The 13,214-nt window shown below is 39.2% G+C and overlaps 1 protein-coding gene and 1 pseudogene across 1 annotated transcript in view; both read right to left on the reverse strand.

Annotated features, from left to right (window-relative positions):
- Positions 1 to 657: 657 nt before the first annotated feature.
- LOC148016213 (uncharacterized) overlaps positions 658 to 13,214 on the reverse strand; it is a 117,245-nt gene continuing 104,688 nt past the window's right edge. Inside the window, exons 3-8 of the mRNA XM_087664053.1 lie at positions 4,194 to 4,261; positions 3,168 to 3,951; positions 2,451 to 2,585; positions 2,228 to 2,367; positions 1,967 to 2,144; positions 658 to 1,868 (exon numbers count right to left, since the gene is read on the reverse strand). Of these exons, the coding sequence (XP_087520179.1) occupies positions 1,698 to 1,868; positions 1,967 to 2,144; positions 2,228 to 2,367; positions 2,451 to 2,585; positions 3,168 to 3,951; positions 4,194 to 4,261 (1,476 nt within the window). The 3' untranslated portion in view covers positions 658 to 1,697. The remainder of the gene's footprint in view (positions 1,869 to 1,966; positions 2,145 to 2,227; positions 2,368 to 2,450; positions 2,586 to 3,167; positions 3,952 to 4,193; positions 4,262 to 13,214) is intronic.
- On the reverse strand, positions 6,184 to 9,306 carry LOC148016214 (uncharacterized; annotated as a pseudogene).

The raw sequence follows: 13,214 nt of genomic DNA on the forward strand, positions 1-13,214 counted from the left end.
TAATAAAGAGGTAGCTCCAAGACTATTAAATGTGTTTTTCAAGACTAAGAAGGGACACATGAGAGTACACTCAAAATGTGGGTTACTTGAAGAAAAAGAAAAACCAATTACCAAAGCTATAAAAGTTATCAAATACATCATTACTTAAGCTTTGTAAATTCCTCTAAGATGGCTTTGCTACCTCTATAAGTTGTCCACTTGCCTCATTTCAAATCACCTTCATGTAAACGATTCATATTATTGTGCTTTGAGTAGTGCTAGTATAAGTTCATCTATGATGCACATTTTGCTTTCATTGAAACATTTTGATTGCTTAAATGCTTCAACTATATCTTAGACATCTTCAAACACTAAAGTTACTATGCTTCCTTGGTGATTCTCCATTCTAATATTAGCCTTAGTTTGGTCTCTACCTTGTATGATTTTGAACATGCTTGTCAATCATCATCATCGAGCTCCTCTAACCTGTCAAGGAGACCTCCTAAACATACATGGAATGTGCACGAGAGAGAGAGAGAGAGAGAGAGAGAGAGAGATTTCTGAGAAAAGAATATAAAAGAGAGAAACATCTAACACTTGTCCTAATATACTTAAGTTACCTTGGAGTAATTCAATTTGTGGGAAAAGGATATAACAGAGAGAGATCTAACACATCTGGGTGCACTTGAGTTAGCTTGGAGTTATTCAATTGCTCTAATGAAGAGTGCACCTTGACCATTACAATAGCATGCCCTTACATACAACGCTAGCAAATACTACAAAAATACAAAAGTGTATCGCACTTGCATCTGTGAACATATGCAAAGCTCCTCTATACATTAATTTAATTTTCAGCACATAACCATTTGTTTAAAAATCTTCCATGCATGATTCTCAAGATGAATGATTTCTCCAGCTTTCTGCCCCATCTTGTTGCAAGTTGATCAATAGGTTGAATAGCAGTTGAACTCACTTTTGCTGCACATCATACTTGGAAAAAACTCGTTTGTTTGTTCTCCAGTGGTATATTACAAATACAGAGAACTTGAATGTCCTATATTGTAAAAATACAGAGGACTTTTTGCACTCTACCAATTTTATCTCGCCTGGGGGCACTGCCTCTAGTATTGCTACTCCCAATAACACAGTATACTTGATCAAGTTCAACCTCTGATAGCTAAAAAGCAGACAGCTACAGCCAACATTCAACACCAAGCTTGATTAACAATTCATAGTATGAAAACCTTGCTTTGTGGGAAAGGTCCTAAACGGCATGTATTCAAAGATTGCACTTTTGAACAGTTTCTAAGATTGCCATCTGTTGCTTCCTGCCCAAAAGCTGTAGCTAATGGTCTTTATCTGTGGGTCAAATGACAAATTCTGTGAGATCTGAAACTGGAATCAATATGCTGCACCTAGGAATCTGTCATGATGGTCGAGACTATCATGGGGGGGGGGGGGCGCGCAGGGGGGGGCGCACGCGGAATTAGTTCATAAGTGGCTCAAAAGCCTCCTGAAGCATACAATCCTCACTTCAGTGTATAGACTGCATGTATGTACGTAGGTATGTACAGACAACATTGCTGCCCATGTGTACAGATAACATACATTTATATTGCATGCACTCGTGTGCAGATATATAAAAGCATATAAAGCACATAACATTCTGCACAATTGTTTCCTCTATGATGATGCTGTAATGCCCACTATTTCATTCATTACCCCAGAATGCAACCTTGGGAGCCATAAAAACCATCCCAGGGAAGACCTGATGAACTACTAAGGACTTTAATAGTCCGTATCCATTTTGAGAGCTTGGAAAGTTCAGACTTGCTTGACCTCCACAGACTGCGGGAAATTGCCAACACCACTAAGCTTGTCCCATGCATCTAACCAGTCATCACACAAAAAAGAAATCATATCATGGGCCAGAAACAAATTGCAAAAGAGTATCATAAGTGAGAAATGAAATGTGACAAATGAAAACCTGGAAATGGTGGCATAAATTTCTGATTGTTTTTGAGGTGATTCTGCAGCCAGTCAGGTCAAGAACAAGGAGCGAGTTCCCAAAACGAGGATAAACAGCAACCATTGCCTCATCATCTATCTTTGTACATCCGGGAAGGAGTAATGCTTTTAGATTTCGACAGTGGAAGGCAAGACTTCTGCACAAAGAATCAAGCTAACTGCCAAGACCTAAACTTCTCAGTGTGAAAAGAAATGACTTTCAATCAGGTCCTGTACAAACCGAAGTGAATGAACTGTTACAGCCACACAGCCAGCCAAGCTTATGACTTGCAAATCAGGGCACCCTTCTGCAAGAGCTACAACTCCCCTATCTGTGACAGTGCTCCGTGTTCGTACCACCATACTTTCAGCTCCAAACCCCTGTATGAATCCTTGGTCATATTCAGGTGAAAAGTTACCATTCACCACAGAAGTCCACAGCTATAACATGCATAAGATCATACCTCAAAATGGATTTCCTTCAATTTTGGGCAGAAACGCCCAAGGTTAACCAAAATGCGATCAGTCACCGTGGGCAATGCTAATTGTTCTAGATGCTTCAAGAGCTGTGGAAGTCCACAGAGGACTACCTCTTCAATCTTTAAGCAAAAACAACCACAACAACCAATCAGTTACGGAAAAACACATCCACTTCATTGCTACAACTGAATTCAAGTGAGAAAAAGCATACCAACAAGAGAAAGACAACCAAAATCAGTAACATGAAATACAAAACGTTCAGCATTTTCTGTTCAATTCTGCCACCTAAAATTATTTTATACAATGTAAGTAAAGGCTGTAGTCAGAGTATCTAAATTGTGTCCGTTTCTACATTCAAGTCTGCCAATTTAAGTCCTTTTATTCCAAGTCATCACTCTCCAAAGACACACATGTCACAGAACTAAACACTGGATTTTCAAACCCATACAGATGCAGGGAAAATAAGCTTTCCACCCAAGCAAGGCCAGGAGAAACTTGATGTTAAACATAATGCGGAAATGTTTAAGTTACAGCCTTTGACTGGTGTTGCCTGAAGCATGCCAGTAAGAGTGTTGCATGGAGGCTGACAGTCAGCTCAATTTTATGAAAAGAAAACCAATGATTTGATGCACCTTACAGAACCATATCATTGAAATACCGAAGCACAGAAATTATCTCACAAACCAGTTAAGTCAACCTACCCCAGTTGCGACATAAGCCTTAGCCCGTGCATGAGATAAGTCCAAAGTCTTTAAATTGGCACACCATACTGATACTACATGCCAACTTGTATTGAAGAGCGATTCTGCATGAAGATGCTGAAGCTGTCGTCCTTTGTCCTTGAGAAGCCCAAAAAGTGGTGGTATGTCAAGTGGAACGGAATAGTGTGGTGAAGAATACAACCGAATAGAACACAGAGATGCTGGAACAAGTGATGCAATATTGCATGGCTCAGAACCTGAAGTGAAAACTGTTGTTCGAGTTCGCAGACCTGGTTGCCTTCTAAAGGTGTGTTCTTCATCACTGTCACAAGAATTTTGTTCACATAGGCGAGCTGAAACAATTGATAGATACTCCAATCTAGGACAGCTTTGAAGAACCTTCGACACTTCAGACCAGCCAAGCATATGGCTATGCAAGTTAAGGCTGCGAAGATTTGGAGCAGCCAGAAGCAAATTGTCCAAGCATTCAACACTGATGTTGGTGCAGAAGTCCAGATTTAGATTTTGCAGATTAGGGCAATTCCTTTGAATTAATTGAACAGAGTAGGAAATATTTGATTGTTGAGGATTGAAACAGTCTCCACAGTTGCTGGCAAGTAAATGATCATAATGCAAATCAAGACTGATAAGATCTTGAGGGAGAGCATCTACAAGATCTTCAATTTCAGACTCAGCCATATGACAAGCAAACACTGCAAAATTCTTAAGTTTGGGCAAAGATTTCAGAAGAGAGACTATTTGATCATTCTTCAGCTTTGGAAGGCTGCAACAGGGGAGTAGGAACACAGTATTAGAGTCTCTAGATACTTAATATAATGCAGCAACGCATTCATTAAAAAGAACTGCAAGACTTTAGTAGATAATCTGTGTTGCTGAAATAGAAACGTGCTTACCCGTGCCTACCTTTTAGTCATTCTAACCATCAATAATGAAAATGACAATGACAGCAGCTGATGATGATAGTAGATGATTAGCAAAATGATGCAATTTCAGAAAGACTGTTACCCATAAAGATTCACTTTTTCCAAAGTTGTACAATAATGCCTTCCTAGCTCCAAAACTTCTCTTTCTCCCTGTCACACAGTTGCTTCTTCAATGAGCCAAGATGATGTTAATGTTTCATCATTTTCAAGCAGGTTAGACCTAATCTATATACAGCCAATTAGACAATGCATTGCTCTGGTTTAGAAAAAATGTTAAGGCGTGTCTGTGGACAGCTTTTGTATTAAAACTGGATGATTTGAGGACAAGGAGCACCCTATAACCGCTGGAACCTTCTGAATTAAGAAATCAGATAATTCTCGAGAAATATTACAAAAAGGTGTATCAATAATACAATTTGGAAGTAAAGACAATGTACAGATGAACAAATTTGTGTATCTCATCCAAATGCGAGCAGTACACCAAATTTCCCATGATACCATTGCAACTCCACAATGCATTCATGTCAAGCAACTTAGCAAGAGAGTGTGGAGGGGATGGAATAATAGTAGAGTATGTAAAATTTACTCTCGAATTTTTCAAAGGCAAAGTTCCCTTACTTGATACACTGAATTTTGCTTTCATGTGAAAGAGTATGAACACATGTTTTCATCTTTCTTCACTGCAATCAAGATTTCCAACATGTATTAATGCTCATAAGTCATTGCAACCAAACCTTGGTGTCTTCGTCCTAATTATTTGTTGAAGTCAAAGAACAAAAATACAACTTCTGAGTGAACATGACAGTAGAGAGAGTGTGTGGTCACAACTTGACAGCTGATAGATTGAAAAGTAAGACACCAAGTACAAAGTACAACCCTTAAGACTCTAGGGTTGTGTACGTGATTTAAAGTGTGTTCACACACAAATGTGTGTAATGTGCGATAAGTGACCCAATTGTGTAACATAATACACAGATAAAAAATAATGTGACTGGGGACAAAAATCTCTCTTATGGAGAGTAAAAAGTGCCCCAGTGTCCTATGTGCAATTCTCTAACACTCCTGCGTGAGCATAGGCATGAGTAAAACCCAACAAACCCCCTTGGAGTGATAAGTGATCAGCATACAAGGATCATCCACCAACGGAGATCAAATTTAAAGCATTGCGAAAGGCTTTAAATTTGTCGCGAGAGGAAGAGCTTTGGTGAAAATGCTTGCCACATTCATAGTTTCCATGCGTTTCGGAAACGAGAGTTTCGGAAACTCGAAGAAACGGAGTTTCGGAGTTTCGGCCATTTGAAATTTAAATTTTGGTGGAAACGGTGTTTCGGAGAAACCAATAAATTATGATTAAATATACATATATATACACATACTAAGTATACTAGAGACTAGAGTCATTGGTGACTGAACAATCTTAACTTTTAGCACAAAAATCCAACTTCCAAGACCCATGATTTAAATTTCACAAATCACATTGTGTAGCAATTTCACACAGTTATCAATTTCGCAAGCTGCAAATCATAAGATTGAAGAAATCTTAAATCGCCCAAAATAACTTACAATATTTTGAAACAAAAGTGTAACATACTAGCATCATAGCATCTGTCATCCAAGAATCATGATCATGATCAGAACTTAAAAGTTAAAAGTCAAGTTTACCATTCATGAGACTCATCACTCGTCACTCATGATAATACGAGTAGTCACCAGTGACAGATCATAGTACTAAGTAGATACATGATACATCAAGATTCATCATTCATCATTCAAATTTCAAAAGAAGGCAACCTAGATTCTAGAATCTAGATACATCTAGCATCAACAAAAGCCAATTTAAAGACTCAAGAGTCAAGACTACAAGCTATAGCAATGATCATATGATGTATCATGTGAGTCGTGACATGTCTCAAGAGTCAAATATCAAAGTAAGATAATAGATCTATGAGATCTCAAAGAACTGATAACTTCAAGGTTCAAACAACGGCCACTGGCCAGCCATGGGAAAAAACATAAGCAACTGACAACTGTCAACAATGCTCAACATCAACGATAAAATCAAGGCTCAAGGCTCAAGCATCTGTAGCAACATCATCTAAGCCAATAGAGGTGCTATCATCTTGATCCTCCTTTAGCTCATCGCTATCTACATCAGCTGATGAGCCAGAACTATCAGAAGCCCCTGAATCTGCTAGAGAATTTGCTAGAGCAGCTAAAGTACTAGCTCCATCTATGGCTCTCTGACGTTGTGAAGCAGTCTTGCTGCACGTGGTACGGCTCGAGGCTATCATCTCTTAGTAGAGCATGGTATATATGTCCCGCTCCTCTGGAGTGATGTCTAGAACAAACCTCACCTTCTCTATATCAATCTTGTCAATATTTATCTGTGTTTATTTGACATAGAGATTTTAAAAAGTTATCATCTTTAGATTCTAGAATTGGCATTCAAGAGTCAGACTTCAGAGACCATAAGCTATTAGCAAAATATAAATATAATCACCTGCGCAGACTTGGGATGAATATCGTTTTTCTCAAGCAATTGGAGGTTGCAATGGCAAAAGACCAACCTCTCTAATTGTGTAGTGGTAAGTTTATTCCTTTTCTTTATATGGAAAAGGGCCCAAGTACTCTAATTTCTCTCACAAGGACCTGAGCTACAATCTTGTAAGAGAATCCGTATAGCAATGTGTTTCTATAAATCATCATTTAAATAGAAACACAAACGGAGCCATAAGAATCTAAGATTCAACTTTCGAGAATCAAACTATGCAGTGAATGCCAGTGATAATAAATTACAAATATGTGATTATGTATAATTATTAAAAGAAATCTTGGAGTTGCAAATTACCAATGTAGCGCACAATTTCCATACTTTTCCCACCATGAGACAGGCTGAAGCTGAGTCTCTCTCAACTTCGCAGTCTCTCTACCAAAATGCAAGCTCTCATTGCAGAATGTCAAAAGATCATCCTCAATCCTTTGAAGAATTGGCACATCGCCACCTGTCACCTTTGTCATATACTCCATGAATCCCTTCTCTAGCTCCTCACACTCACTCTACTCATCATCTCACCAAAGAGGATGCAAGACATGGGTCACTGCATGAATTGGTCTATGAAACCAATTCCATCTCCTCTCCCACACAGCTACGATTTGAGTAGTCCTTAAGATGTCAACATTGAAGAAATGTCAATTCAAGTCTCAAGAATAGTTATTCAAATTTTAAAATTTACACATACAATATCAATTTGTAAAATAAAGACTCAAGAGTTACTTACTTGTATGAGAGCAAAAAGTTATTTTTTTAAAGAGTCTCTCCTATCTTATCTATATACTTATAAAGAAGACCCATTGTACTATCCTCCATATCGGTAATGCGTAGCACTTTGTAGATAGGATTGAGAGTTCTCACCATAGTCTCCACATCTTTCCACCAAGTATCATTCATGACATTGCACCGAAATGCCATGATCTTTGGATAATCATACTCATCCCATTGCATGAACTCATCAGACCATATAGTGCGCACTAACTCCTTGTGAACGCGCACCAATCTCTCAAGCACAATGAAGATGTAGGCAAATCTGGTAGTGAAGGGTTTTAAGAGCTCAAGGTGGCTAAATGAGCAAGATATGGTAAGAACCTTGGGCCTCCTCCTCACAAAATTGACCATACTTGTGGCTGTGCTGAATATGGCCTCAACCCATTGAATTTTGCCTATATCCTCAATCAAAAGATCAATGGAATGAGAAACACATAGTGTCCATACAATGCTTGGAAACTCCTCCTCTAACATGCTGCCCATGGAGACACAATTGCTTCCATTATCAGTCACAACCTGTACAACATATTCAGGCCTGATTTTCAAGATGACATCCCGCAAATGCTGCCATAAAAATGCACCTGTCACTACAAGGCTTGGCAAAGAGCCATCAATGGCCTTCACAAACATAGTGCCCTTGCAGCATGAAACCATGACATTATACACATTTCTCCTACAGGCATCAAACCATCCATCACACAAAACGGTACACCCATACTTCTTTCATGCATTTTTCAATGGCTCTAATTGAACCTCAATGCATATCTTTTCCTTCTTGAGCTCCCGTATGCGTAGTGCCTTTGAGGATGCACCCTCCCATTCACATCCAATGCAACTAATGACTTTTATGGTTCGCCTCCATTGCTTTGTTTTAGCCACATTGAAGGGAATAGCACATCTAATGAACAATCTCATCAACTCTCGAGTTGCCTCAACTATGGCTTGCTTTTGCATAGCAGCATGTATGCTAGCTCTCTGTAATGAACCTCTAGGAGCACCTGAAACATCAGGCTGAGGCAAAGGAGACCTTGTTGCACATGAATCAGAGACCGAGACTGAAGCGGATGCACTTGCAACAGGATTTGATGCAGCCCTACTTCTCTTTGACGGTCCAACCACACTTGTGCTACCCTCTTATTGCTGAGTTGTGGCTAAGTCTTGGTCCTATTCTACACCAACTATCGGAAGACCAAGCCGTTGCCTCCTCCATAAATCAAGAGAAAGCTTCACATCTCTTGGCACATTTGCACATGGAGTTGTGTCTCTTCTTGGCACATGAGCAAGATGGTCTTTGACCCTAGTGGCACTCTTTGTTTTCACCATGCCACAATAAATACATTTCCACTTTTTAGATCCACCTGACCCCTCATATGAGGTTATGAGAGTAACATGGCGCCAATTAGGATCAAGAGCCATGGTATTTTCTTAGCTGCAAACTGTCCAAACATCAAACAAATAACACATAAGGCTGAAATAATGTGCACATGGCTGGCAAGACAAAAATTTTCTTATATCTTGGCTGAAAATTGCAAAAATTCAGTTCTGAAATCTACATGTGCCATGAAAACAGGCTGAATGTTCACAAACAAATGACACATAAGGCTGAAATGTGTGCACACAACTGGCAAGACAAAAAATTTCAGATATCTTGGCTGAAAATTGACTATTGCAGACATTCAGGTCTGAATTCTACATGAAACAGGCTGAATGTTCACAAACAAATGACACAAGGCTGAAATAGTGTGCACACAACTGGCAGGACAAAAAATTTCATATATCTTGGCTGAAAATTGATTATTGCAGACATTCAAGTCTGAAATCTGTATGAAACAGGCTTAATGTTCACAAACAAATGACACACAAGGCTGAAATAGTACACACACAACTGACAGGACAAAAAATTTCATATATCTTGGCTGAAAATTGCCGACATTCAGGTTTGAAATATATAGGAAAACAAGTTGAATGTTCACACTTGAAGGTTACCTTTCGAAAAGAGAGCTTTCAATGTTACTGAGTGACCACAGGCTGATGTGCAGCAGTTCAGGCACGATTGCTTCACTTCGAGCAGGTGCAGCAATAGGAGAGTCCAAAACGAGCAGGGGGAGAGACGAAATATGCACGCGACTAAGAAACACAGCCTATTTTGGGCGTTTTACCCTGCCCGTCCCTTGTCTGGCAGAAACGTTGTTTCCCAAAAACGAAAACGGCCAAAAATGGCCATCCGTTTCCGGGCACCAGTAATGCCGTTTCTGGAAACTATGGCCACATTGTTCTTGGTAGGACAATAGACAAGGCTGATATCCCTTACATGTATAATGGGCAGCCAATGCAACCATACACCTGATCGTAGTCATGTGGGGTGTAGAAGCAAATGTCTCCTCATAATCAATATCTTTCTTTTGTGCATAGCCTTTTGCCACAAGCCTGACCTTATACTTATCAATGGATCCATCTACTCTTCGTTTCAGCTTATAGACTCATTTAGTACCAATGGCTTTCTTTCCAACACGCAATGTAACTAAATCCTACGTTTGATTCTTCATGATAGAATCATATTTAGCTTGCATTGCTGCCATCCAATGCACACTTTGTTGTGCATCCTCAAAAGAATCAAGCTCATCATCATCATGTGTGTTTCCTGCCATAACAAATTCCATAGCATTAGCATGATCATGCAATTGTGTTTGTCTTTGAGTATGACCAACCAAGAGGAGCATCCAAATGACTATCTTGTAGAGTCTGAAAGTACCATCCAAGTATGTATCTAGCCTCCTAATTATATACATGCTCTTGATGAACTTGTTGTTCAACATCTTATTGAATATTCTAATCAGCTATGGGCTAAATTTCTTCATTATTTAATGGAGCAAGTGGCTGAACATTTTGTTCACTTAATGAACCTCCAGTTGTATCACCAAAAGAAATAGGCAACCACCCTTCAAAGACATCATTTGCAGCCTGATGTGTCATAACCAACAAGAGATAATTCTGATTTTTCATCACAAATCACATCTCTATTGAAAAGTGGGAGAGGAAGCAATCAGGATATGCACGGCAATCAAGGTGAGTGCAGCTGTTGAGTGAGCAGTGAGAGTGAAGAATCGAGAAATAGGTATGTACCAGTGTGGTACACACAAACAATAAAAGAATGTATTTATACTTCGAATACGGTACACTTACACCCACAAGGGTGTGTTCACATGTGTAAAGTAATATACACACAATAGTATAAGGGCATTTACACCCAACAATCTCCCACTTAAAGATCCTAAGCAAACCTTCAACCAAGTCCCACTAGTCGACTGCAATGCTCATGTTGAGCCTTTGCAAGACTTTTAGTGAGAACATCTGTAGGGTTATCCTGTCACTTGATCTTAGTCAGTGTGACTAGACCATCATCCAAAACCTGTCTGATAAAGTGAGATACCGCTCATCAATATGTTTGGTACGTGCATGAAACATGGCATTCTTAGCCAGGCATACAATACTCTGGCTATCATATCCAAGTACAGGTGTTTTGGTGGGCAGTCCAAAATCGTTGACCAAACGACCAAGCCAAACAGCTTCTCTCAAAGCTTCAGTGGCTGAAATATATTCAATCTCAAAGATAGAGAGTGCTACTATCTTTTGCAATCTAGAGCACCAAGAAACTGCCCCAATTGTCAAGGTAAATATGAACTACTAGTAGACTTGCGAGTATCCAAGTCACCTACCATGTCTGCATCACAATAACCCTATAGATCTAACGTACCCTTTCCATAGCAAATACATTTTCTTTGTATGACCTTAAGGTATTGTAAGATACATTTCACTGCTTCCCAATGTGCTCTGCCAAGATTTGACATAAACCTCACAACTCCCACTGCATGAGCAATGTCAGGTCTAGTGGTAACCATAGCATACATGAGTGAACCACAAGCTGAAGCAGAAGGAACACCCTACGTAAAGCTAGCTGCCTTATCATCATTTGGGCAATCTGCTTTGCTAAGCTTAAGGTATGGTGGTAAACGAACACCAAGCAGCTTAGCACCTGCCATAGAAAAACGATCAAGTACTTCGCGGATGTACTTTTCTTGTGAGAGAAACAAGAGCTGCTGCTCTCATTTTCTTGTCACATGCATACCCAAAATGTGTTCATTGGCACACAAGTCCATTGAAAAGGCTGAATTCAGCTGTCTTTTCAATGCATCAACCTGGCTTTTATGCTTACAGCAATAAGCATGTCATCCACATAAAGCACAAGTATTATAAGGCTTCCATCATGAGCCTTCTTTATATATAAGCAATGATCTGCGTTGCTTCTTTTAAATCCATGTGAGAGCATGAAGGCATCAAACTTTTTATATCATTGTCTAGGAGTCTGTTTCAAACCATACAAGCTTCTCTTAAGCCTACACACCAAGTGCTCCTTTTCTATAATAACAAAGCCTTCTAGTTGTTTCATGTACAGCCCTTCTTCTAAATCTAACATCCATCTGATCAAGTTCAAGATCCATAGATGCTATGACAGCAAACAATACCCGAAGAGTGATCATTTTGATAACAACTGAAAAGACTTGTTAAAAGTCAATCCCCTCTTTCTGTGTATAGCCCTATAAGCCTGGCTTTGTATTTGGGTTTGCCATCCACACACTTGATTTTATAAACCCACTTGTTAGGAATAGCTTTCCTATCTTTGGACAATGGAACCAAATCCCAAGTATCATTCTAATACAATGACTTCATTTCTTTTTGCATAGCTAGCTCCCACTTTTTCTTTAACTCACATGATAATGCCTCTTTATATATAAGAGGCTCACCTTCGTCTGTGAGTAAAATGCAGCCCAAAGAGGGATCAAACCTTTGTATAGGTCTTCTGACACGTGTAAACCTTTTACCCAATGATTTGTGTTATTAGGCAATGGATCCACATCTAAAGGGATGTCAATGACCTCATTATTTGGCTATTGAACTGCATGTTCAAGTTGTTGTAATTCATTTTCAGCATGCTGATTTTGTTGCGCAAACTGGTTTTCAAAATCCCTTTGCTACCCATTTTCATCTAGCTCAATGATGATACACTGATTATCATAACCAACATCAAATGGAGCTGTATTTTCAATAGGTAATGGCTGTTCAAGTGGCTGATCATACTGAAATTTTACTTTCTTTTTGTCCAAGTCATTAGATGTGACATTTTTCAGCAGCTTTGACTCATTAAATACCACATCCCGGCTGCATAGCACCTTTTTCATGCTTGGAACCCAGACTCTATAGCCCATTTCACCTTCATCTCCATAACCCATGAAGATGCCTCTATGGGATTTCATCTCAAGTTTGATTCTGCTATCAACAGGTACATATACATAGCATTCACAATCAAAGACCCTTAAGTGGTCATATGAAGCACGTTTGCCAGACCAAACCTCTTCAAGGCTGCCACTTCCAAGTGCACGTTGTGGATATAGGTTACAAATATGCACTACAGTTTTAAGTGCCTCTCCCCAAAATGATTGCGAGAGATTAGCTGTGGACAGCATACACCGAATCTTCTCACATAACGTGTGACTCATTCGCTTAGCCATACCATTAGATTATGGATTATAAGGAGCTATAAGCTCCCATTTAATCCCCATGACATCACAAAACTTACTGAATTTTTTAGATACATATTCTCCCCCATTGTCTGTTCTTATGTATTTTAATTTTATACCCTTTTGAGTACTAACAAATGCATAAAACTTTATAAAGGCGTCCAATGCCTCACTTTTCTACTTAAGCAAGTAAACCCATAGCTTT

This window comes from Lygodium microphyllum, chromosome 23, assembly GCF_053477565.2.
Source record: "Lygodium microphyllum isolate KBCC chromosome 23, Lygodium_microphyllum_v1.1.10, whole genome shotgun sequence".
In the NCBI taxonomy this organism is placed as follows: Eukaryota; Viridiplantae; Streptophyta; class Polypodiopsida; order Schizaeales; family Lygodiaceae; genus Lygodium; species Lygodium microphyllum.